Raw genomic sequence first — 26,040 nt, 5'->3', positions numbered from 1 at the left:
GCCCAACGCAGAGCGTTGCGTAGCACTGGCAGAAGAACAGGGCCCTCCTCTTCCGTTAAAGGGGAAGGCATGCTGCGAGCTCTGCAATGGGACGAGGGACCTCCACTTCTCCACCAGGAAGCGGGGTGTCGTGGCAGCAGCCATGCGCAGAGGCGGAATGCCAGGCTGCAACATGGCGACACGTACCCTGCAAAATCTTCAACACAGGGCCATTAAGACAAAATGGCGACACACATCTCGCCTTTAATTTTTGCCCCGTGAGCGGAGTGTGGCTCAGTTCGCGCTGCACGAGGCTGGCGTGAACATCGCCCGTGGCGGCCTCACGGGGCACTACGCAATTTCTGCTCCGGGGTAAAAATGAGTCACTGCGCACGGGGATGTGGTCAACATCGACAGCACAGTGGCCTGGGGCGCTACCGGCGGAAGCAGGCTGCTGCCGGTTTGTGTCTCCGCTAACTCCTGCCAATGAGAGGCGCAAATGATGCAAATTTCTCCCCCTATAACTTTCAGTTAGATTATCTGACAGTTCTGGGAATTGGTTTTGAAATTGTTTTGATCCAGTTATTTAAACATTTGTCGTCATGAAGGTAATGGCTTGTGCTAAGGTGTGCAGTCTGTTGGTACCTTTCCCAAGGAGCCATTCTTTATATTGTACCTGAGCCTAGATATCACAGTCAATGCCAATACTGCTCTCTTGCAGGGTCCAAACTTACCAGTAGGGGTCACTGGCAAGAGACAGAAGCAGGAGCTTGTTCCTTTTCCAGATTTCATCGCCCCAGAGACTGAGTTTAGCTAACTGGGCTCAGGCCTGACCTTTCTCTCTGTGTGGCTCTATCCCACACCAGCTACTACATTACCCAAAGCAAGCGCTCTACGTGGAGCTTCGACACGGCAAGCGAGCCCCAGGTGGGCAGAGGAAACCCTCAAAGCCTCCTTGACAAAGTGAAACATTCCCACTGACTCCTGGGAATCCCTGGCCGAAGAGCATCCGGGAGGACGCTGAGCACCTCAAGTCCCATCGCCGAGAACAAGTAGAAACCAAGCGCAGACAGCGGAAGGAGCGTGCGTCAACCCAGGTTCCCCGACCATCCTTTCCTTCAACCACTGTCTGCACCACCTGTGACAGGGAGTATTGGTCCCGCATTGGATTATTCAGTCACTTGAGAACTCACTTTTAGAGTGGAAGCAAGTCATCCTCGACTCCGAGGGATTGCCTATGATGATGATACATTTACACAGAGATAAGAAGAGTCCGGTTCGACTTGTGAAGATTATGAGGTCCACAATGACAACATTCTTCAAACCTATTACATGTTTTATTGCTAAAAAGACTCAAAAAAACTCAGTTTCTTGTTAAATTTTATTGTGGATATTTACAGAATAGCACAGATATGAGCTTAAGATATAAAGAAAACAAATAATTTAGTTTAAGTAACATACTTAATACATAAATTAGTTCTGTTGTGACTACATAGTTTAAAGATATTTATCTGAATTTATAAGAACAATTATGCCCATTTTCTCCTAACCTCATTTTAATTTATCATTCAAAATGACTGCAGTCAAATCTCATTATAACAAAACTTATTACTTGTCTGTCATTATTTTAAAAAACCTCAGTTCCAGTTGAAGGACTGTTGGTCAGTTAAAATTATAAAATCCTAAAATGAACCCAACTTTGCATATCCCCAATAGCAGGTCATAATAAGAGTTTGATTGCATTTCTTGCTCTGTTCAATTTTTAATGGAAGTAATAAAAATATCATTTGTTCCCAGTTGAACCTGCACATGCACTTCTCATATCCCACCCCCAGCCATTTTTCTCCCTCCTTACTTCATGGATCTAACTCATGGTTAGAGGACAGTTCCAAAGGTGTCAGCAACTTTCCAGAACTTGCCCATGTTGCAAGTGTGACACAGCAGGAAAACACAGCAGAGCCTGACCCAGTCCCCATTCAGCTTCTGCACACATGTACTTTGCAGCAAGGATCACAGGGTAAGAACCAAGAGTGGGGACCCTGGTTGATTTCCTCCTCTCCCTCACCCAGAGTACTGTGACCAATTAAAGCAGCCTAATTTCTGACTCAGTTTAGATTAGCTAACTCAACACAGACTGGGGAGCAGCCTGGTCTGCATGGCTCAGTATCACTTTGGGCAGTGGGCTTTCTTATTAAGCCACTGGAAGCGCTTCGATAACAATTGTATGTCTAAACGGTTTAATCAAACTCTACAGATAAGGGGGAGGGGGTACAAGCTTGGTGGTTTTCTTTTTCCACCTGAGCTTGAGGTGTTGAAACCATAATAATCCCCAAGTCAGTACAATGTGGAGCCAAGCTCCTCAATGTGACTGACCACTCTGGCCCTGGGTATAGTACCTAACCTAAGCGGCCATTCTTCATGCAACAGCAGGTTGTTTTGACTGGGGAACGTCACGGCCAAGCCCAACCCATATTCTCACCCGACATGCACACCTGCAATTGCCAACAGGGATACTAATCAATTTATTCCAACCCCCCCGCCCCCCATCAATCTAGAGCCATTAAAACTAATTGTATCACCCCTAAAGTATCCCAGCTGGGATTCAATAACTCAGGCTATGAAAGGGGCACTGGAAAATGTTTGGAGTGTCCCCCAAATCGGGGGGCACTTGATTTAATGTTTACTTTTGTTTTCTCCAAGAGTTGTGAAAGGGGCACTGGAAAAAAATGTATTTTGAAGTATGACCCCTCCTTGTAGGGGCCATTTGTTTAAAGTGCACAACTAAAATAGTTGAGAATCAGGGCCCTGTGATCTGTAGGGTTCAATGTTACACCATGCAGTACGTATACCTACAAAACTATTAGGGGAACTATGAGACAGTTCATTGGATTAAAGGGGAACCCAGACAGTGGCTGACTGGTTAATTCTGAATCCAAAGTGCTTGACTCTGTTTACCCACCACAGACAGTACAAGAACACAGTGACAATAGTTTCAATAATGAATGATATTTGTAATGACCTTACAGTGGCAGCAGTATATATGTAACATTGCTAAAGGCAGCAAATATACAGCCAGACTTTCTGCGCATGCTCCCGGAAGGAGCTTATAATACTCAAAAGGCAGCAAGAAATCATTGGCAAGTAATTGCTAGTCTCTCGACTACCGTCTATTTGATGATCCTGTTCTTAAGGTTGTACAAATTTAAAGAAATTGGACCAGTTGCAATCACCCATTTTTGATATTGTTAAAAGGTCAGCAGGAGTATCTTGATGTGAGGAACGCGTGTGCAATGGAATTGCTTACAATGACATTACAGCTTTAGGACACTTAGAGGGAGGTCGCACAACTTTACCTGACATAGGGCGGTACATCACCAAGGTTAACAACAATAAAAGAGAAGGCACAATAAATCAGGAAGTAAAGATTGGGTAATGCCAAGCGAAGCCTGAAGGTTGTAGTTGAAAGGAAAGACTGGGAGCTCCTGGGAAAGGATGAGTCGGATACTGTGATGAGTCTCAATTTCAACACAATGAGGATGTAGGACAGAGAAAGAGTTAAAGAGGTACAAGTGAGGAAAGCACAGGAGGAATACTGGATATAATAGTACTCCTAATATAGAGATGGAAGAAAATCTGTGTGTAGAAAGGTTAGAGGTGAGAGAAAACCACCTGCACCCTCACCCTTTCTGTTATCCCCTTCTCCTTCATGCTCACCATCCATTGTTTTTCTCCGCGTGTAAATTGTCTGAGACACATCTCTGCACGTGATGTGACACAGAAATGTAAGTCATTGTTGCATTAGATGACAAGCTTTTTCTTGTATCCTGTCCAAGGAGGTTAGGAGATGTTTTAAGAACCTCCCAGATACAGGAGTAATATTAAAGTGCTGGAAAATAAAATTGTTGAGGAAAAAAGAAATGTTTAGCACGAGAGGGGAAGCTAAGCTTCTTGAAAGCAGCTTTAGGAAAGGATGAGGTATGAGAACTCAATTTTATATTAGAGGTGATAGTGAGGCTAAGAATGTCAATACATAAAGAAAAACTAAGGACGGAGCCTTGAAAGGTAAAGAGGTGATAGCTGTTGGTCAGATCTAGGGGTGATATAAATAAATTGTGTCTTTGTGGAATTGAAAGAAACAACATTTTAAGTGTACCACCAGAAGGGCATGGTGTGAGGGTGTCTGATTTGAAGGAACTTGATAAAGTCAGGAATATAATGGATAGGGATGGATGATGACTGGAAGAGAGAACAAAGTACTTTGGCAAGCTGTGGTAAAGGTTTGGTGACATTTAGAGTTGATGAATTGTGCTATTGATGGGATGAGGCATGTGATCTATGGAAGGTTGTCTTTTGTAATTTTAACTTTATATTTAAATTATTGCAACAATAGCAGTAGATGGCATAGTGGTGTGTTACTTTGGAGCATCAATACATTGCACTTCAATCACAGTTTCCCACATTATGACTTCCCGAACTCAGGCATGCCTTTGCAGGGAGGTGTCAAGTGGAGTTGAGACACTATCTCACAAGAAGAACCGTAGGGAGGGTAGCTCTACTTTTCCAAACACCTCTGAGCAGCTGGTGATACAGCAGCATTGGCAGAGGCCTAGGGCTGGGTCACCCTTGGCCAGAGTTGGTGTTTGGAGCAGTAAGACCACGAGGGGAGGGGAAGAATATAACAAATACCTTAAAAACAGTTTATTGTAACAGTCGCATATCAGGCAATGTCCATGAAAGAATTGCTTTTGCTTTTCTTGCGTTTGGTTTTGGCAGAGGGTGCACGGAGTTCCAGTGATTCCAAGCGGAATGGTCTTGGGGTGGGCATATCAGTAGGCTGTGTTGGAGACACTGTGTTCAGGTTGGAGACGGCTTGGGAAGAAGATCCATTGTTAAGAGCTACATTATGCACAGATGTCGGGTTGTGCACTGTTACAGAAGAGAACAAAAGAACAAAATGAGAATTTTCTTGATGCCACAATACTCTTCATGAGTTTTGTACACTGACCAATTTAATTAACCTCAACTGCAAAGGCTGCTCATTAAAAGAACCTTCAAATTACACTGAAATTGCTTTTCTTGATTCGTTGTGGGTACCGTACTTGAGTTAAGCTCTGAAATAATTTATATCTGATTTTCTCATTCCAGTGGTGAATATCAATCAGAATAGACTTGACCTAATAAAGAAAACTGCTCTTCCTCACTCCCTGTTAAAGGGAAGGGCTGCTGCACGGCTGAGTGAGACCTCCGTGGCACCCACTGTGGCAAACAGTGCCTGTGATTAGCAGGACTTGTGACGTGCTCCTAGCATATGCCAGGAGTGCACAAACAAAATGTACCCTTAAATACTTTCAGACTGGAATAAAAAGACAGGAAAAGTGGTGTGGTGGAGAAACCTGAGAATGCAAAAGAGGATGTGGGCAGGTGATGGAGGCTGATGTTCAGGAACGAGGTTGAGGGATGTGGGGGTATGGTAGTCTAAATTAAGCTAGGGACCATTTGGATCCCCCACCCTGATAAGGCTGCTAGACCCTGCTCTCTCCCAATAGCGCCAGATGCTTGAAACCTCTAAATACTGCCAGTCTGCTACCCAAATTATCCAACACCCCCTTGCTGGTTTTCTGGACCTTGCGGCCCCTCTCTTCAGACTCCCGTTTCACCATTCCCAGATCTTGGGAGGTCTCTCAGTGCACACAAACTCTAGATGGCATTCCCAGTGCTCCATGATTCCAGGACCACCCCCATTGTTGCAAGGCATGCAAGTTTCTTCTCTGGTGATACCAGATTCCAGGACTCCTCCCCAGTGATCCTAGGATCTACCTCGCTCCAGTGTTTCTGAAACCCCTCTCCTGGTCTCTGGTACTGCCGCAAGACTCCATCACCTAACTGGCAGACTGCAGGCCTCCTTCCCAGGATCTAGGGCTGATCCCAAAGGTGATAAATCAATGTTCTTGGTCCTATATTTGGCACAAAGGCCCTATTATAATAAAATCTCCATCGCACTGTGAGTAAGGCCATTGGAAATAACGTTAACTCTGCTTCCTCTCCACAGATGCTGCCTGACCTGTTGAGATTTCCAGCATTTCCTGTTTTTATTCCAGATTCCAGCATCCACAGTATTTTGCTTTTGTAGTAGTATTTAATTCACTGCCACTTCTCTTCTAGGAATGCAACCTTGAAGAAGTTCTGCTCTTCCCTCAGACGGGATTTCCGTTTGTCTCTTTTACCTTGTTCATTTTCTTTGCTTTCTGTTTCCCTTCTCGTGTTTGATCAAGTATCTGGCAAGACTCGCTTTCACAGTCACATCTCTTTGCTCAGTAACTGTCCCCGCCTTGGATTTAATCCACGTGGATTCCAACTGAAATTCCAACCTTCATGTTTTAGATCCAACCAGGATTACAGATATCTCCGAGATATTCAGCGTTTCTCCAACCACTGCTCTCACCGCATCCTGGGATCCACACTCAACGCTATGCGCCATCACATACACGCTCTCAATTTATCTCTTCAGCAGCACCGACTCACTCTATCTCTAAGCTGTCCTGGTCCGCAGTTCCATTTCATCCTTCACCTCATCCGGCGCTTTAACCAAAAACTTTTTTCCTTCCTTTCAGGCATCAAGGATCGTAAACTTCAACAACTCTTGGACACCAACGCTCATCCGGAACCTTCTTCCCCAACACTTTCCTCTGATCCCATCTCACCCCCTGCCGTGTTTTCACTATCAGCTCTGACCTTCCCCTCTCTGACCCCGAATGATCAGTCCTCAGCGAAGGCCTGAGCTTCGTCCCCCCACCTCAATGAATTTCGAGCGTGGCACGATGCTGAGTCCTTTTTCCGCAGCCTTCGCCTCTGTGCCACTTCTTCGGCCAGGAGTCTTCCCCCTGCACAGCTGACCCGTTTTCAGAATTCTCGCTCTACCTGGACCCCTCCCTCTGCCCTTTAACCCTCTCTAGACCTCTTCATTGCAAACTGCCGAAGGGACATCGGCCGTCTCAATTTCTCTGCTCCCCTCATTCACTCCAACCTATCTCCCTCTGAACATGCAGCACTCCGTTCACTCAGATCCAACCCAACCTTGTCATCAAACCTGCTGACAAGGATGGTGCTGTTGTTGTTTGGCAAATCGATCTCTTCCTTGCAGAGGCTGATCGCCAACTCTCTGACACCTCCTCCTACCTTCCCCTGGATCATGACCCCACTACTGAACATCAAGCCATAATTTCCCAGACCTCCGGCTGCTCGACCTTGGCCTGACCTCGGATCGACCAACACCCCCGACCTCTGGCAGCTGACCGACCTCACTTGGCCTGAGCGACACCCCCGATCTCCGGTGGCCCAACCGACCTCACCCAGCCTCAGCCCGACCACCCTTCAACCTCTGGCCGCCCAACCTCAGTCCAACCAACACCCCCGACCTCCGGCGGCTCGACCGACCTCACCCCGACTGACCGACTCCCCCGGCCTCGGCCCAACCGACACCCCCGATCTCCGACGGCCCGACCGACCCCCAGAACTCCAGCGGCCCCCACATTCCCCCCCTCCCCCCCCCCCCACTCTCCCCACCTATCTTCCTCGGCCCAGGCAAAGACGTTCCGAAATCCGGAAATCCCCTGAATACGGAAAGGCCTTGGTCCTGAGGTTTCCGGATTTCGGACATCACACCTGTTGTGCCTCTGACATGTCTTCCTTTTTCCTCAACAGAGGATTCCCCTCCGCCATAGTTAACATGGCCCTCGACCGTGTCTTCTATTTCCCGCACCTCTGCTCTCACCATTTCCCCTCCCTCTCAGAAGCATGACAGGGTTCCCCTTGTCCTTACCTTTCACCCCACCAGCCTCCACGTCCAATGGATCATCCTCCGCCATTTCCGCCACCTCCAGCGTGATCCCACCACCAATCACATCTTCCCCTTCCTTCCCCTCTCAGCATTCTGAAGGGATCGCTCCCTCTGCGACACCCTGGTCCATTCCGTAGTCACCCCCCTCCCCTTCCTACAGTGCCTTTCCATGCAAGCGCGAGAGATGCAACACCTGCCCTTTTACCTCCTCCCTTCCCACTATCCAGAGCCCCAAATACTCCTTCCAGACGGAACAGCGAGTTACTTGTACTTCTTTCAATTTAGTATTATGTATTCGCTGCTCATGATGTGGTCTCCTCTACATTGGGTGACCGCTTTGCGGAGCACCTCCATTCAGTCCGCAAGTGTGACCCTGACCTTACGGTCGCCTGCCACTTTAATTCTCCACTCCATTCCCACTCTGACCTCTCTGTCCTCGGTCTCCTACATTGTTCCAATGAAGCTCAACGCAAGCTCGAGGAACAGCACCTCATCTTTTGTTTAGGCACTTTCCAGCCTTCTGGACTCAACATAGAGTTCAAAAATTTCAGAGCGTAACTGCTGCCAATCTTTGGCTCCTTCCCCCCACCCACCGTTTCTTTTATTCTCCTTGTCTCAATTGGCAGTGGTCATTATCCCGCCATTCACACCCTATCTTGACTAATGTTTTTCTAACTCCTGGCATTACCATTTGAATTTGGGCCATCATCCCTGTTGCCTCTCTAATCTCTCCTGTCTTTCAACCTATCACAGACCTTCCCTTTTGTTCTTTCTTCCCCTCCCCCTTTCAGTGCTCGTTAAGAATCTGTTCTTTCCGAACACTCTCCAGTTCTGACGAAGGGTCATCGACCCGAAACGGTAACTCTGCTTCCTCTCCACAGATGCTGCCTGACCTGCTGAGGTTTCCAGCATTTTCTGTTTTCATTCATTGGAAATAATCCTAGTTAACTAAAAATGTGTTGTAATGTGGGTGATGAAATGCTGCTATGCATTTCAGCATTATGGTTTGATGGTCGTTCAATTCTTCTATCACTGAATTCCCAATCAGAGCTAACAGTGCGCTACCGTACAGGACAGCCAATTGCTCAAAGGGAGAGAGAAAATTGGTTGGTATACAGCTCCAAAAAAAAGGGGAGTTTAAGAAAGTGATTGCACTTCAGTAGGTTATCAAATTCGCCACAAGGTGTGATGACATCAAGACCGAAACCTATCCCTCTCTAACTAACATCATTTGGATTCAGGTTCCTTACATTAATAGTCCCACAGTGACAGGGTATATGAAAGCAATGCACCGAGAGTTACAATAGGACTAAAAAGTCAGACCAGCTCCCTGACATAATCAATAACATTTAGGGCCAACATTCTCTTGTGACTTTAAAAGGCATCCTCGCCAAGGAGCTTTTTTTAAGATGGCAGCAGTGCAAAGTAATGGGGAATATTCAAACAAATTCCACACTTGTGATAATTAAACCTAAACCCCAAAAAACCCTTCTGTAAAAATAGAAAACACAGTGGACTATCTAGTTTCTACGATTTATAAGGAAGACTGACTTCTAATATTTGCTCTCGTATGGAATAATGTTTGAGATGTTTCCCTCTGGTATCCTTGGTTTAAGTGCTTTCATTATGGATCGTAATGATACTTACAGAGACTTCGTGCAGGGTCTGTGTTCAGGATCTGACTGGCACGCTTTGACCTGAAGTAGTTGTTGGCAATATTTTCACTGTCACTGCGGTTCAGCATTTGCCTGTAACGGTCTTCCTCCTATAAATCAGTAATAATATTTGAACACACATTATTTCCTTATCAGAGCAAGAATGATACATTCTCTGTGGAATAAATGCATTTAAATCAATTGATCAGGACTCAACCAAGTGTTTAGAACATCAAATCATTTTTTTTGGCACTGAAAGGGTTGTCTTGGAAAGCAATATTTCAGGTACCACTCCCACCAGATCCACAATCTATATTTTTGAAGCCTATTAGATATGTTTAACATATGTACATAACAAACAGTGCCATCTAAGTAGTGGAATTACATGGACATTAGAAAGAGCAGTAAATATAAACCCTGGCAACTATTCAACAGGACAGTATAAATTTGTGTGTTTATTTTGTAATTTGTCCTTTGATATTGAAAAAGACAGCTGGAATGTCATCTCATTTCCTGCAGTGAGTTGTTTTGTGACTGATTTTTGCTCGGAATGAGCATCTGCAGATTGAACAGTCGTTCCTGGATACACCAGGCTGGGAATCTTGATTTTTCAAGTGAGACTTCCTCAGCTGGCGATTACATTCAGCAGCAGTAATGCAACAGGCCTCAAGGTAGGAGGTGCCTTAATGGATGGTTTCTTGCCTTCTTATCTTAACAAGTTCCCACTTATTATCTTGAACAAGTTCCCACTCATTTTGCACTGATTCAGAGTCGCTTTTAAGCAGTCTATATAGTTCTTTTGCTGACCACCATGAAGCGCTTCCCAGTTGTCAGTGGACCCTCAGGTTTTGTTCATCAGACATTTGCACCACGGGACCTGACCATCGTAGCTGTGCCTTCATGATCAGAGCATCTAAACTTGGCATGTCAGCTTTTTTAAGAAGTTCAGTGTCAGGAATCCTATCTTGTCACCTGATATTCATTAGTTGTCTTTTTTTTCATTCCTGGGATGTGGGCGTTGGTGGCAAGGCCAGTATTTATTGCCCATCCCTAATTGCCCTAGAGAAGGTGCTGGTGAGCTACCTACATGAACCGCTGCTGTCCATGAGGTGAAGGTACTCCCACAATGCTGTTAGTTAGGGAGTTCCAGGACTTTGACCGAGCGACGATGGAGGAATGGCGATATATTTCCAAGTCAGAATAGTGTGCGACTTGGGAGGGAAACTTGGAGGTGGTGATGTTCCCATGTGCCTGCTGCCCTTGTCCATTTTGGTGGTAGAGGTCAGGGTTTGGGAGGTGCTGCCGAAGAAGCCTTGGCGAGTTGCTGCAGTGCATCTTGTAGATAGTACACACTGCAGTCATGGTGCATTGGTCATGAATGGGGTACCAATCAAGTGGGCTGCTTTGTCCTGGATGGTTTCCAGCATTTTGAGTGTTGTTGGAGCTGCAGGCAAGTGGAAAGTGTTCCATCCTGACTTGTGCTTTGTAGATGGTGGAAGGGAATCAGGAGTTGAGTCACTTGCCACAGAATATCCAGCCTCTGACCTGCTCTTGCAGCCATTGTATTTATGTGGCTGGTCCAGTTTAGTTACTGGTCAGTGGTGACCCCCCGGAATGTTGATGTTGTGGGATTTGACTGGTAATGCCGTTGAATGTCAAGGGGAGTTGGTTAGACTCTCTTTTGCTGGAGATGGTCATTGCCTGGCACTTGTGTGGCATGAATGTTTCTTGCCACTTATCCGCCCAAGCCTACTCGTCATAATACTTTGCATTGGTCAAAACTCAGACCTCTACTTTAGTATTATAAATATTGAAGTAAAGTTAATCTCAATTGAGTTGAAATACATGTAATTCTGGTAGTCAGTATAGAGTTTGGATGAATTTGTATGTGACACTTACCATTGAGCAATCTCCAATTTCATTAGTAGAGACTCTCGTACCTTGCTTATTCGGTGCTATACTAGAGCCGGCTGAAAAAAATCAAATTATTAAAAGATATAACTTGTACAGTGCAAAGGATTGTACCTTAACCTGATCCAAACTTATTTCACTTCAACTTCTGATCTTTTCCAACTCTCACTCTATTGCAAGAAAGCCATTTCCAAGCAGACCAGCATCTCCAGTGAACTTGCAACTTTATGCATGACGTGGAGAGAATAACAGGCGGCAGGACTGATAATTTCCCTTTATGCTGTGGCCTTCAGCACTGAAGATTGCATGGGCTGCCTACCATGCTCTCTTTTCCACTCCAAAAGGTAGAGGCCACTATACTGCCAGATTGCATAATTCAGGGTAAAACTAGTCGTTAATTCTCTTTACAAGAATTGTAATGACACATAAGCAAAATAACAGAGAAAATAATCAGCAATATAATCCTTGATTTACACAATATTTTAAACTGTCCCCAAAACCATAAAAAGTTCAAAATCATTAGTGTAGTTTTCAGAACCTTTCAACTGAGTTTTTGATGAAAGTATCATGGTCACTTCAGCTCCATGGCGCTCCTCTCATTGCTCCAACATGGGAATTGGAACCTGAACATCTGAAAATGTCTGTCTAGATATAGTCAGGACTTTTTTTCCAAGTAGTTACTGGCTTCTTTTAGAACACCCCAAACAGGATCCTTTTCCACTGGCCTGCAACATGTTAGTAATTAATTTTACCATTGAGATAGATCTAGTGTGAACACTGATCCCTTTGCTGTCTGCTGGTTTCATTTTCTTTTGACATCTAACTTGTATATCAAAGAGTTTAGTACCAAGAAAAGCCCTACGATGTCTGCAAGTTCTGCATACATTTAACATTTGAAAGACATGAAGGAATAAAATACACTTCTTAGACAAAGAGTGAGTTAGAGAGAGATAGGGAAAAGATGCAGCAGACCAAAAAAGATCAAATGTAACAACAAAGCAGAATCAAGCAATGCAGAAAGGAGAAAGCTACATGCCTATTGCAAATTGGTGAGCTGTTTTGTTTTTCAGCTCGTCAAGACTGGAAAGTAATCAGTGTGTTTAGAGGGATTTTGCCAGTCATTCAGCACATGCATATCAATTGCGCTTTCTAACCTACAGAAAAGTCCACTCTTGTCTAGTCTGATCTATAGATATGCCTACTTTTGTCCAACAAGTATATTGTGGCCTTTATTCTTAGTTAATCTAGTCTATTGAGGTTCATATTCCAGTCTTATCAAAATTGCTTTACAGACATTGTAATAAGTGTCTCGTCAATAGAAACCTCCATAGTTATCTAGTCTATAGTGATCCTCCTAGGTTGACTCATTGAACTATAGGTGTTCCCACCATTTTTTTTGAGTCTTGCCTGTATCTTAACTTGTACCAAGTCCCGTTCATCATCAACCCTGTGAAATTCTCATCCATGTTTTCAAATGCTTTCATGGCTTTGAGCCTCTCCATCTCTGTATCTTTCTCCAGCCCTATAACCCTCCCAGATCTCTGCCCTCCTCCCATACCAGCCTCTTGCGCATCCCTGATTTTAATCACCACCATTGGTGGCTGTGCCTTCAGCTGCCTTGGCCCTACACTCTGGAATTCCCTCCCTAAGCCTCTCTGCCTCTCCTCTTTTAAGACGCTCCTTAAAACTTACCTCATTGTTGTCCTTATATCTCTTTTTATGTGGCTTGTGGTCAAATTTTGTTTGATAACGCTCCTGTGAGGCGCCATAGGATGTTTTACTACGTTAAAGATGCTATATAAATACAAGTTGTTGTTGTCTTTGAAAGTCCCAAAAACTTACTTAGTTTAATCTGTGGAGGTCTGCATTAGTTTAAAACATGGAGCTCCTAATTCCATCTAGTTTTGTATTAGAGCTACTCTTATTTATTTTGTTTAATCTATAGAGGTCCTGTTTGGTAACCAAAGATGTTCACTTACCAGACGGAAGAGTGATCTTTTGAAGAACTGTTTCTGGTAGTTTCCAGCATCCACTTTCTTCATCCCAAACACTTTCCCGCTTTATTTTATCAATATTACTGTAGTTACACTCACGCCGGATCAATGGCTGGATTTTTTCCAGGACTTGCTGCAGCAGAATGTTTTCCCGCTCCTGCTTCCTTATGGTGGACAGGTAGTCGATACGCTCAAATTCAAACTCGGATTGGAGATCAGAGATTTCTATCTCAGCAACTTTTAGCTTAAATAAGATAAATAATAAACAGATTAACAAACAAATCTGTTTGTGGACCACAAATATAAGATAGTCACTAATAAATCAAATAAGGAATTCAGGAGAAACCTCTTTACTCAGAGACTAATGAAAATGTGGAGTAGTTGAGACGAATAGCATAGATGCATTTAATGGAAAGCTAGATAAGTACATGAGGGAGAAAGGAAAAGAATGATAAGTTGATAGGGTGAGATGAGGTAAGGTGCGAAGAGGTTCGTGTGGAACATAAAGACTGGTCTGTTTCTGTGCCGTAAGTTTTATCTAATTCTATTTAAACAGGGTAGGGTTTACTCTGAATTCTGGTACTCTGAAGATTTACTCTCTTTTTCTCCACAGTCCCATCTTATCCATGTTATACTCCTTGAATAGGCAGAACAGAGTGGGGCTGAAATTCCATTTTCACCTCTTTGGCAATTTTTTGGGCGAGCACCCGAAAGTCGGTCATAATGTGGGCGGAAGTGGGGGCGAGGCGGAGTCTCCACCGCTGTCACTCAGCGGCGGAGCAGTGGTGACATCAGTACGCGTGTGCGTCACCACGTCTCTCCCCTCACTTAAAGGGGAGAGAAGTAGTGATTTTTTAGGTTCGGCCACTGGGCCACCAGGGAGGGTTTTGGCCGGGCTACCGGCCTGGCACCCAAGAGGCGGTGCTAGGCTGCCTGTTGGCGGTGGCCAAACCTGGGGCCATTATTGTCCGGCCAATCAGGAAGTCGGCCGGCAAAAAAAATATGGCGGTTGCAGCAGTGCGCCCTTCCCTTGAAGGGCTGCCGCGATGCCGTGGCTCACACACAGAAAACAAGGCGCACCGACAGAAAAAGCTGTCCGGGGCACCGCTCGGCGGATCGTGGACTTTTTCAGGTAAATTTCACACGGAGTGGGATGGAGGTGCGGGAGATCGGTGGTGCACACTTTGATGATGTGCTTGGGACGGTCGGCGGCAGCGGGGCGGAAGTGACTACCGCCCGAAAAATCCCCGAGATGAATTTGGATTGTGGCGGCCAATCGACTGCAACGTGGCGGCCACTCGATTCCGCCGCATGGCCGCTGTTTTGGTAACAGGCCTTATCCGGACCCTGAATTTCGGCCCCAACATGTTTACTGAATCCAACATTGCAATGTTTAACACCAAACTCAGATTAACCCCAAATTTCAGCAGAAACAGAATAATCAAGGGATATGTGGATAGGTAAAATAGATTAAGAAATGAGAAAAGGGAAGAGAGCTCAGCAACATGTTTATCAGAATAATATGAGGGTATTCATTGTAATGGAATTACTTCAATCCATTACTACAAAATCCATCTTTTTTTTTCAGATTTCAGCTAATTTCAGATAATGTGTTAAACTTGAGGTCCTTTCTGCTTGCTCAAGTGAATATCAAAGATCCCAAAGCACTGTTTGAAGAAGAGCAGGAAATTCTCAGTGTAAAAACAGAAAATGCTGGCAATCTCAGCAGGTCAGGCAGCATCTGTGGAGAGGAAGCAGAGTTAACGTTTCGGGTCGATGACTCTTCGTCAGAATTCTCTTGGTGTCCTGGTCAACATTCCTCCCTCAACCAACATCACCAAAAACAACATATCATTCATTCATTTGCTATTGGTGGGATGGCTGCCATTTACCCACACAATAGTCATTGGACTTCAAAAGTAATACATTGCTTGTAAAGCACTTTGGGATGTCCCGAGGACATGAAAAGGTGCTACATAAATACTAGTTTGTCGCTCATTCATAGTTCCTCCATCATCATCATAGGCAGTCCCTCGGAATCGAGGAAGACTTGCTTCCACTCTTAGCATAAGTTCTTAGGTGGCCGTACAGTCCAATACGAGAACCACAGTCTCTGTCACAGGTGGGACAGATAGTCGTTGAGGGAAAGGGTGGGCAGGGAGCCTGGTTTTCCGCACGCTCCTTCCGCTGCCTGCGCTTGATTTCTGCATGCTCTCGCCGACTATACTCGAGCTCAGCGCCCTCCCGAATGCACTTCCTCCACTTAGGGCGGTCTATGGCCAAGAACTCCCAGGTGTCGGTGGGGATGTCGCACTTTATCAGGGAGGCTTTGAGGGTGTCCTTGTAATGTTTTCTCTGCCTGCCTTTGGCTCGTTTGCCGTGGACAAGTTCCGAGTAGAGCGTTTGCTTTGGGAGTCTCGTGTCTGGCATGCGGACTATGTGGCCTGCCCAGCGAAGCTGATCAAGTGTGGTCAGTGCTTCAATGCTGGGGGTGTTGGCCTGGACGAGGACGCTAATGTTTGTGCGTTTGTCCTCCTTAGGGATTTGCAGGATCTTGCGGAGACATCGCTGGTGGTATTTCTCCAGCGACTTGAGGTGTCTACTGTACATGGTCCACATCTCTCAGCCATACAATGGATGCATATTTTACCTGGTGTGGAACTGGGCCACACAGACTGGGAAGATCTGAGGTTCAATCCTTGGTTTCGGCAGTAAGACACTTCTATTAGATATAGTGCCCATGGAAAATTAAGCGAGGGTTCTTGCTTCTAATTACGATCCAGTTACCCCTGCTGTAAAGTGGCACATCCGCCAATGAGAGAATTGGGTTGGTTGTGATGCACTCGCTCGCAAATAAAATGGGCCCAATGATCAGTCCACCCTAGTGTGAATACTGCATTATGCCTATAATGATCAACTCAACAATTATTCAATTATTAAAATTTACATAATTTCAAATTAATAGTCTATGAACATACCTTTAAATGCCTAATCATTAAGCAAAATGGACATTCCACTACTCTTGGTCAATAATAACTGTACAATTTGCCAAGTGCATCACTGAGCAACACTACTACTAGAAATTGTACAACTTCATATGGAACTTTACCCTCTCAGGTGCAGGAAGAACATGTAGAGGCAAGTGACTATGAAAGTTTCGAGAAAGAAAAAGCAGTACCTTTCTCTGCAAGTTTTCTATATTTTTGCTTTTTGCTCGAACTTCATCCTGAATAGATTCGTACACATTGATCAAGATCGTAGGATCATCCCTGTCTGTGTGCTTCAGTGCTTCTGCAAGTTGATTCTTTCGCTCATCTGCATACTTCTTCCGTCGTTTCCGTTTCTCCTTCAGTTCTGTATTTTTGGACTGCTCTCCACCTACAACCTCATTCTCCAACATCTTCAGCCTACAGTAAACAGTAGATAGTTTCATTAATGGATCTCACACATTGGAGTCGATATTGATTTTGGGTGACCAACTGGTAGAGTGCTCCAGCTGGTCGCCTGTACCCGCGATAAAGTGGCAGCTGCGATTTTGACACACCGGCCTCATGTACATCAGGCCGGTGAGTTGCGGGGAGCCAAAAAAAGAACCAGTTAAATATCAGGTCGGGAATAGGATTGAAAGCTATAAGGATAAATATAAACTAAGATGATCAGCTACTGGTATCAAACAGGATAGATCTAGTGCTATAATAAAAACAGAAAATGATGGAAATCTCAGCAGGTCAGGCACCATCTGTGGAGAGAAACCGAGTTAACGTTTCAGGTCAATGACCCTTCGTCAGAACTGGCAAAACTTTGAAATTAACAGATTCTGTAAGAGGGAGGGGAGGAAAGAACAAAAGGGAAGATCTGTGATAAGGTGGAAGGCAGGAGAGACTTGAGAGACAAAAGGGATGATGGGCCAACTTGAGATGGTAATGGCAGAAGTTAGAAAAAGATGACTCTAAAGAGGGTGTGAATGGCAGAATAATTACCTAATCACACCCGATCTAGACTCATCTTTTTCTAACATCTGCCATCATCAGGGTTCAATAAGGAAGTTGGATAGACATTCTGTGTATTTGCTTGATTATCTTTGGGGATCTGGGAGCATTTATGCAGAACTTAACTTTAGAATATTAGTATGTGGAGTCGAGTTCAGGATAGGGTGTACAGTAAATAATCAGTGAAAGAAGTGCGCAATTCAATGATGTGGCCTTTTCTCATCATATAATTTTTTTAATGCTCTTAACATTGGGAACAATTAACATTTCCCAACATTTTAAAACATAATTTAGCCAGAAACCGGTTTACAATTTGGGTAAAGTGGGGTAAGAGGACGTGGGACAATTGGATCTGGGTGTGCAGACATAATTCCTTCCCCACTATTGCCATTATAAATTCCTGTATTCATATTTGTAATGGAAACTGCTTATGTAAACATGCCTGTGGTAGGGCTGCAAAAATAATTGAAGGAAGTGTGTGTAGATGTAAGATTTTTAATATAAAAATAGAAAATGCTGGAAATGCTCAGCAGGTCAGACAGCATCTGTGGAGAGAGAAACAGTTAACCTTTCAGGTCAATGACCTTTCGTCAGACTGCATTTCTGCTGAGCATTTCAAGCATTTTCTGGTTTTATTTCAGATTTCTAGCATCTACAGTATTTTGCTTTTGTATAAGATTTTGTAATATATTACTGATAAAACTAAGTGATTTTATAAGGTTTATAAATTAACATTGAATGAGAAACAAGGGAAATATACATAAAATAATCTGGATTGGTGCCTGGGGAACCGTATGGTAGTAGCCCAAGAACTGATTACATTTTCCTCACTTATGTTTATAGACTACGTCACAGAGATTCATGATTTTAAATCACAATGATATGCATGTAATCTATATCTTATAGAAAGTTTTGTATCTAGTCATCATCATAGGCAGTCCCTCGAAATTGAGGAAGACTTGCTTCCACTCTAAAAGTTGAGTTCTTAGGTGACTGAACAGTCTAATACGGGAATTACAATCTCTGTCACAGGTAGGACAGACCTGTTGAAGGAAAGGGTGGGTGGGAAGACTGGTTTGCTGCACGCTCCTTCCGCTGCCTGCGCTTGCTTTCTGCATACTCTCGGCGACGAGACTCGAGGTGCTCAGTGCTCTCCTGGATACTCTTCCACCACTTAGGGCGGTCTTTGGCCAGGGACTCCCAGGTGTCGGTGGGGATGTTGCACTTTATCAAGGAGGCTTTGAGAGTGTCCTTGAAAATTTTCCTCTGCCCACCTGGGGCTCACTTGCCGTGTAGGCGTTCCGATTAGAGTGCTTGCTTTGAGAGTCTTGTGTCAGGCATGCGAACAATGTGGCCCGCCCAACGGAGCTGGTCGAGTATCTAGTGCGTTTTGTCTGTCCAACATCACCCAGGGTAACTCATGCACATTTCTATGTCATACTGCTTTTCCAGATGTGTTTTTTTAAAAAACAGAATTCAAATGCTCAAACTGTCATGGCAGGGTTGCTAAACCTGGAATCTTCAGAAACTGACGATTAATCTCCAAGTAACCCCAGAGAAAAATCATTGAGCATTAAAAAAGTTTTTTTTCCATGTTCTTTTTACACTTCTGTTTATTAGTTATAAAAATATTGGAGTTGGGGGGAAAAGGATGTTTGACTGACAGCACCAATTAGATAACAAAGAGTTTTCACTTTGCAAGGTTGTGGGTTCAAGTCCCACGCCAGGAACTTGAGCACATACATTTAGGCTGACACTCCAGTGCAGTGCTGAGGGAGTGCTGCACTGTCGGAGGTGCCGTCTTTCAGATGAGATGTTAAACCGAGGTCCCATCTGCTCTCTCAGGTAGACGTAAAAGATGTGGGGACAGCGGCTTAAAATTATTACTAATTTAATTTGAAGATTACTATTTCGAAGAAGAGCAGGGGAGTCATTCATCCCTGGTGTCCTGGCCAATATTTATCCCTCGATGTGGTTAGCATCACGGAGACATGGCTCCAGGGTGACCAAGGCTGGGAACTCAACATCCAAGTGTATTCAACATTTAGGAAGGATAGACAGAAAGGAAAAGGAGGCGGGGTGGCGTTGCTGGTTAAAGAGGAAATTAATGCAATTGTAAGGAAAGACATTAACTTGGATGATGTGGAATTGGTATGGGTGGAGCTACGGAATACCAAGGGGCAGAAAACACTAGTGGGAGTTATGTACAGACCTCCAAACAGTAGTAGTGATGTTGGGAAGGGCATCAAACAGGAAATTAGGGGTGCATGCAATAAAGGTGCAGCAGTTATCATGGGTGACTTTATATGCATATAGATTGGGCTAACCAAACTGGAAACAATACGGTGGAGGAGGATTTCCTGGAGTGCATAAGGGATGGTTTTCTAGACCAATATGTCGAGGAACCAACATGGGGGGAGGCCATCTTAGACTGGGTGTTGTGTAATGAGAGAGGATTAATTAGCAGTCTCGTTGTGTGAGGCCCCTTGGGAAAGAGTGACCATAATATGGTAGAATTCTACATTAGGATGGAGAATGAAACAGTTAATTCAGAGACCATGGTCCAGAACTTAAAGAAGGGTAACTTTGAAGGTATGAGGCGTGAATTGGCGAGGATAGATTGGCGAATGATACTTAAGAGGTTGAGAGGATGGCCAATGGTAGACATTTAGAGACCGCATGGATGAACTGCAACAATTGTACATCCCTGTCTGGCGTAAAAATAAAAAAGGGAAGGTGGCTCAACCGTGGCTATCAAGGGAAATCAAGGATAGTATTAAAGCCAAGAAAGTGGCATACAAATTGGCCAGAAATAGCAGCAAACCCAGGGACTGGGAGAAATTTAGAACTCAGTAAAGGAGGACAAAGGGTTTGATTAGGGCAGGGAAAATGGAGTACGAGAGGAAGCTTGCAGGGAACATTAAAATGGACTGCAAAAGCTTCTATAGATACGTAAAGAGAAAAAGGTTAGTAAAGACTAACGTAGGTCCCCTGCAGTCAGAATCAGGGGCAGTCATAACTGGGAACAAAGAAATGGCAGACCAATTGAACAAGTACTTTGGTTCGGCATTCACTAAGGAGGACACAAACAACCGTCCGGATATAAAAGGGGTCAGAGGGTCTAGTAAGAAGGATGAACTGAGGAAATCCTTATTAGTCGGGAAATTGTGTTGGGGAAATTGATGGGATTGAAGACCGATAAATCCCCAGGGCCTGATGGTCTGCATCCCAGAGTACTTAAGGAGGTGGCCTTGGAAATAGCGGATGCATCGACAGTGATTTTCCAACATTCCATAGACTCTGGATCAGTTCCTATGGAGTGGAGGGTAGCCAATGTAACCCCACTTTTTAAAAAAGGAGGGAGAGAGAAAACAGTTAATTATAGACCGGTCAGCCTGACAGCAGTAGTGGGTAAATTGATGGAATCAATTATAAGAATAAGAACATAAGAATTAGGAACAGGAGTAGGCCATCTAGCCCCTCGAGCCTGCTCCGCCATTTAACAAGATCATGGCTGATCTGGCCGTGGACTCAGCTCCACTTACCCGCCCGCTCCCTGTAACCCTTAATTCCCTTATTGGTTAAAAATCTATCTATCTGTGACTTGAATACATTCAATGAGCTAGCCTCAACTGCTTCCTTGGGCAGAGAATTCCACAGATTCACAACCCTCTGGGAGAAGAAATTCCTTCTCAACGTAGTTTTAAATTGGCTCCCCTGTATTTTGAGGCTGTGCCCCCTAGTTCTAGTCTCCCCGACCAGTGGAAACAACCTCTCTGTCTCTATCTTGTCGATCCCTTTCATTATTTTAAATGTTTCGATAAGATCACCCCTCATTCTTCTGAACTCCAACGAGTAAAGACCCAGTCTACTCAATCCATCATCATAAGGTAACCCCCTCATCTCCGGAATCAGCCTCGTGAATCGTCTCTGCACCCCCTCCAAAGCTAGTACATCCTTCCTTAAGTAAGGTGACCAAAACTGCACGCAGTACTCCAGTGCGGCCTCACCAATACCCTATACAGTTGCAGAAGGACCTCCCTGCTTTTGTACTCCATCCCTCTCGCAATGAAGGCCAACATTCCATTCGCCTTCCTGATTACCTGCTGCACCTGCAAACTAACTTTTTGGGATTCATGCAAAAGGACCCCCAGGTCCCTCTGCACCACAGCATGTTGTAATTTCTCCCCATTCAAATAATATTCCCTTTTACTGTTTTTTTTTCCCCAAGGTGGATGACCTCACACTTTCCGACATTGTATTCCATCTGCCAAACCTTAGCCCATTCGCTTAACCTATCTAAATCTCTTTGCAGCCTTTCTGTGTCCTCGACACAACCCGCTTTCCCACTAATCTTTGTGTCATCTGCAAATTTTGTTACACTACACTCTAAGTCACCTCTTCCAGGTCATCTATGTATATTGTAAACAGTTGTGGTCCCAGCACCGATCCCTGTGGCACACCACTAACCACCGATTTCCAACCCGAAAAGGACCCATTTATCTCGACTCTCTGCTTTCTGTTAGCCAGCCAATTCTCTATCCATGCTAATACATTTCCTCTGACTCCGTGTATCTTTATCTTCTGCAGTAACCTTTTGTGTGGCACCTTATCAAATGCCTTTTGAAAATCTAAATACACCACATCCATCGGTACACCTCTATCCACCATGCTCGTTATATCCTCAAAGAATTCCAGTAAATTAGTTAAACATGATTTCCCCTTCATGAATCCATGCTGCGTCTGCTTGATTGCACTATTCCTATCTGGATGTCCCGCTATTTCTTCCTTAATGATAGTTTCAAGCATTTTTCCCACTACAGATGTTAAACTAACCGGCCTATAGTTACCTGCCTTTTGTCTGCCCCCTTTTTTAAACAGAGGCGTTACATTAGCTGCTTTCCAATCCACTGGTACCTCCCCAGTGTCCAGAGAATTTTGGTAGATTATAACGAATGCATCTGCTATAACTTCCGTCATCTCTTTTAATACCCTGGGATGCATTTTATCAGGACCAGGGGACTTGTCTATCTTGAGTCCCATTAGCCTGTCCAGCACTACCCCCCTAGGGATAGTGATTGTCTCAAGGTCCTCCCTTCCCACATTCCTGTGACCAGCAATTTTTGGCATGGTTTTTGTGTCTTCCACTGTGAAGACGGAAGCAAAATAATTGTTTAAGGTCTCAGCCATTTCCACATTTCCCATTATTAAATCCCCCTTCTCATCTTCTAAGGGACCGACATTTACTTTAGTCACTCTTTTCCGTTTTATACATCTGTAAAAGCTTTTACTATCTTTTTATGTTTTGCGCAAATTTACCTTCGTAATCTATCTTTCCTTTCTTTATTGCTTTCTTAGTCATTCTTTGCTGTCGTTTAAAATTTTCCCACTCTTCTATTTTCCCACTAACCTTGGCCACCTTATACGCATTGGTTTTTAATTTGATACTCCTTTATTTCCTTGGTTATCCACGGCTGGTTATCCCTTCTCTTACCGCCCTTTTTATTAAGGATGTCACAGCAGTGCATTTGGAAAGAGGTGACATGCTAGGTCCAAGTCAGCATGGATTTGTGAAAGGGAAATCATGCTTGACAAATCTTCTGGAATTTTTTGAGGATGTTTTCAGTAGAGTGGACAAGGGAGAACCAGTTGATGTAGTATATTTGGACTTTCAGAAGGCTTTCGACAAGTCCCACACGAGAGATTAGTGTGCAAAGTTAAAGCACATGGGATTGTGGGTAGTGTGCTGATGTGGATTGAAAACTGGTTGGCAGACAGGAAGCAAAGAGTAGGAGTAAATGGGTACTTTTCAGAATGGCAGGCAGTGACTAGTGGGGTACCGCAAGGTTCTAAGCTAGGGCCCCAGCTGTTTACATTGTACATTAATGATTTAGACGAGGGCATTAAATGTAGTATCTCCAAATTTGCAGATGACACTAAGTTGGGTGGCAGTGTGAGCTGCGAGGAGGATGCTATGAGGCTGCAGAGTGACTTGGATAGGTTAGGTGAGTGGGAAAATGCAGGGCAGATGAAGTATAATGTGGATAAATGTGAGGTTATCCACTTTGGTGGTAAAAACAGAGAGACAGACTATTATCTGAATGGTGACAGATTAGGAAAAGGGGAGGTGCAACGAGACCTGGGTGTCATGGTACATCAGTCATTGAAGGTTGGCATGCAGGTACAGCAGGCGGTTAAGAAAGCAAATGGCATGTCGGCCTTCATAGCAAGGGGATTTGAGTACAGGGGCAGGGAGGTGTTACTACAGTTGTACAGGGCCTTGGTGAGGCCACACCTGGAGTATTGTGTACAGTTTTGGTCTCCTAACTTGAGGAAGGACGTTCTTGCTATTGAGGGAGTGCAGCGAAGGTTCACCACACTGATTCCCGGGATGGCGGGACTGACATATCAAGAAAGACTGGATCAACTGGGCTTGTATTCATTGGAGTTCAGAAGAATGAGAGGGGATCTCATAGAAACAGTTAAAATTCTGACGGGTTTAGACAGGTTAGATGCAGGAAGAATGTTCCCAATGTTAGGGAAGTCCAGAACCAGGGGTCACAGTCTAAGGATAAGGAGTAAGCCATTTAGGACCGAGATGAGGAGAAACTTCTTCACCCAGAGAGTGGTGAACCTGTGGAATTCTCTACCACAGAAAGTTGTTGAGGCCAATTCACTAAATATATTCAAAAAGGAGTTAGATGTAGTCCTTACTACTAGGGGGATCAAGGGGTATGGCGAGAAAGCAGGAATGGGGTACTGAAGTTACATGTTCAGCCATGAACTCATTGAATGGCGGTGCAGGCTCGAAGGGCCGAATGGCCTACTCCTGCACCTATTTTCTATGTTTCTAATCAACATAACAAAAACAGATTATCTGGTCATTATCACATTACTGTTTATGGGAGTTTGCTGTGCGCAAGTTAGCTGCTGCGTTTCCCACATTATAACAGTGACTACACTCCAAAAGTACTTAATTGACTGCAAAGCGCTTTGAAACGTCTGGTGGTCGTGAAAGGCGCTATATAAATCCAAGACTTTCTTTCCAATTGGCGGGGTAAGTCATGGTGGGGCAGTTGGAGGTCATGCAATGAAACCACTAGGAATACATTCGACCAGAGCTGAAAACCTGGGAAGGGCAGACAGAAGAAGCACCTATTCACTCTCCCCCAGTTAGAATTTGTGAATGAGGCCAGAAAGAGGCGGAAACCCCGAGGAAATGGGTTCTGCGCCAAGTACCGCCCTTTCTGCTCCACTGGACATGTTATGCCCCTCCAAAACTCCAGAAATTTGTGGTTAGTGTTTGTGTGTATGTATATATATATATATATTAAAGTCTTGTATCTTGTATGTGTTTCCCATCACACTTCCTGGGTCATATCTCAGAGTTCACCCTTCTTGTATGCAAATTATTGTAGTTGATTGTTCCTGCTTAACAAATGTGAAATATAAGCCAATCAGAACTACGGGGGTAGGGAAAGGAAGAATGAAAGTAAAAAAAGTGAGTAGGAAGCTACCAATGAGGAACTACTGAAGACATTAAATCAATAAATATAGCAAAAGCTACCAATAACACAGAGCTCAACCAATCAAATGTTGTGACATTGATTTGAGATGCCATTTTGAACATTCCCTAGCTGTAATTTTACTGGTAAAATAAGATTTATAACATAAGAAATCTATAATAAACTGAATAATTGTGAATATAATATATATCATTACTCCAGTGTATGATATCATAAAATGTTTTCTCAGAAACAATAACTTCACTGATGCGGGCTTGAGGCTTAATTTGGAGTACTTTGCTAGAACACGAATTACTTCGTTCAATTTAACTGACATTTTTTTTTACATAGGAAGAGGAGCAGGCCATTCAGCTCCTCAAGCCTGTTCCACCATTCAATTAAAGCATGATCTGTACCTCAACTCCATTTCCTCAATATCCCTGGATACTCTTACCCAATATAAATCCAGCGATCTCAGACTTGAAAAATTTCAATTGACCCAGCATCCACAGCCTTTTGGCGGAGAGAATTCCACATTTCCATTACCCTCTGTAGAAAAAGTACTTCCTCCTAAATGGCCTAGCTCTAATTTTAAGATTATGCTCTTGTACTGGATTCCCCCACCAAAGTAAATAATTTGTCTGTACCTACCCTATCAAATCCCTTTATGATTTTAAACATCTTAATTAGGTTACCTCTCAACCTTCTAAGCTCAAGATGTGTTTGCAGATATTTGGGGCTTGTGTTTATTTATTTCCCAGGAACCAATCAAAACACATGTGCTTCACTGTCTCTAGACAGATCTTTGTCAAACTCCCTGTAAATATCATGTGTAATTCCTGTAACAGATTCCCTGTCACGCTTTGTTGGGAATACTTTATGGATAAGATGTCAATGTCGCTCAGTTGCTCGCACTCACGCCATACGATGTTGTGGGTTGTGGTCCCACTCAAGGACTTGAGCACATCATTTAGTCTGACACTTCAGTGCAGTACTGAGAGCGTGCTACATTGTTGGAAGTATCGTCTTTCGGATGAGATATTTAACTGCCTGTCCAGGTGGATGTACAAGATCTCATGGCACTATTTGAAGAAAAGCAGGGAGTTCTCATGGCCAAGGCCAACATTCATGACCCTAGAAACAGATTAACTGATGTATGTCCTTTGCTGC

General features: G+C 44.1%; 1 protein-coding gene across 1 annotated transcript in view; it reads right to left on the bottom strand.

The window, feature by feature from the left end:
* Positions 1–1,542: 1,542 nt before the first annotated feature.
* kif17 (kinesin family member 17) overlaps positions 1,543–26,040 on the bottom strand; it is a 71,757-nt gene continuing 47,259 nt past the window's right edge. The window contains exons 10-14 of the mRNA XM_070860144.1: positions 16,555–16,783; positions 13,362–13,620; positions 11,371–11,441; positions 9,464–9,581; positions 1,543–4,905 (exon numbers count right to left, since the gene is read on the bottom strand). Of these exons, the coding sequence (XP_070716245.1) occupies positions 4,697–4,905; positions 9,464–9,581; positions 11,371–11,441; positions 13,362–13,620; positions 16,555–16,783 (886 nt within the window). The 3' untranslated portion in view covers positions 1,543–4,696. The remainder of the gene's footprint in view (positions 4,906–9,463; positions 9,582–11,370; positions 11,442–13,361; positions 13,621–16,554; positions 16,784–26,040) is intronic.

This window comes from Pristiophorus japonicus, chromosome 18 (assembly GCF_044704955.1).
Source record: "Pristiophorus japonicus isolate sPriJap1 chromosome 18, sPriJap1.hap1, whole genome shotgun sequence".
Classification (NCBI taxonomy): domain Eukaryota; kingdom Metazoa; phylum Chordata; class Chondrichthyes; family Pristiophoridae; genus Pristiophorus; species Pristiophorus japonicus.
Note: the sequence above shows the minus strand (reverse complement) of the source record. Positions and strands in the feature narration are given on the sequence as shown.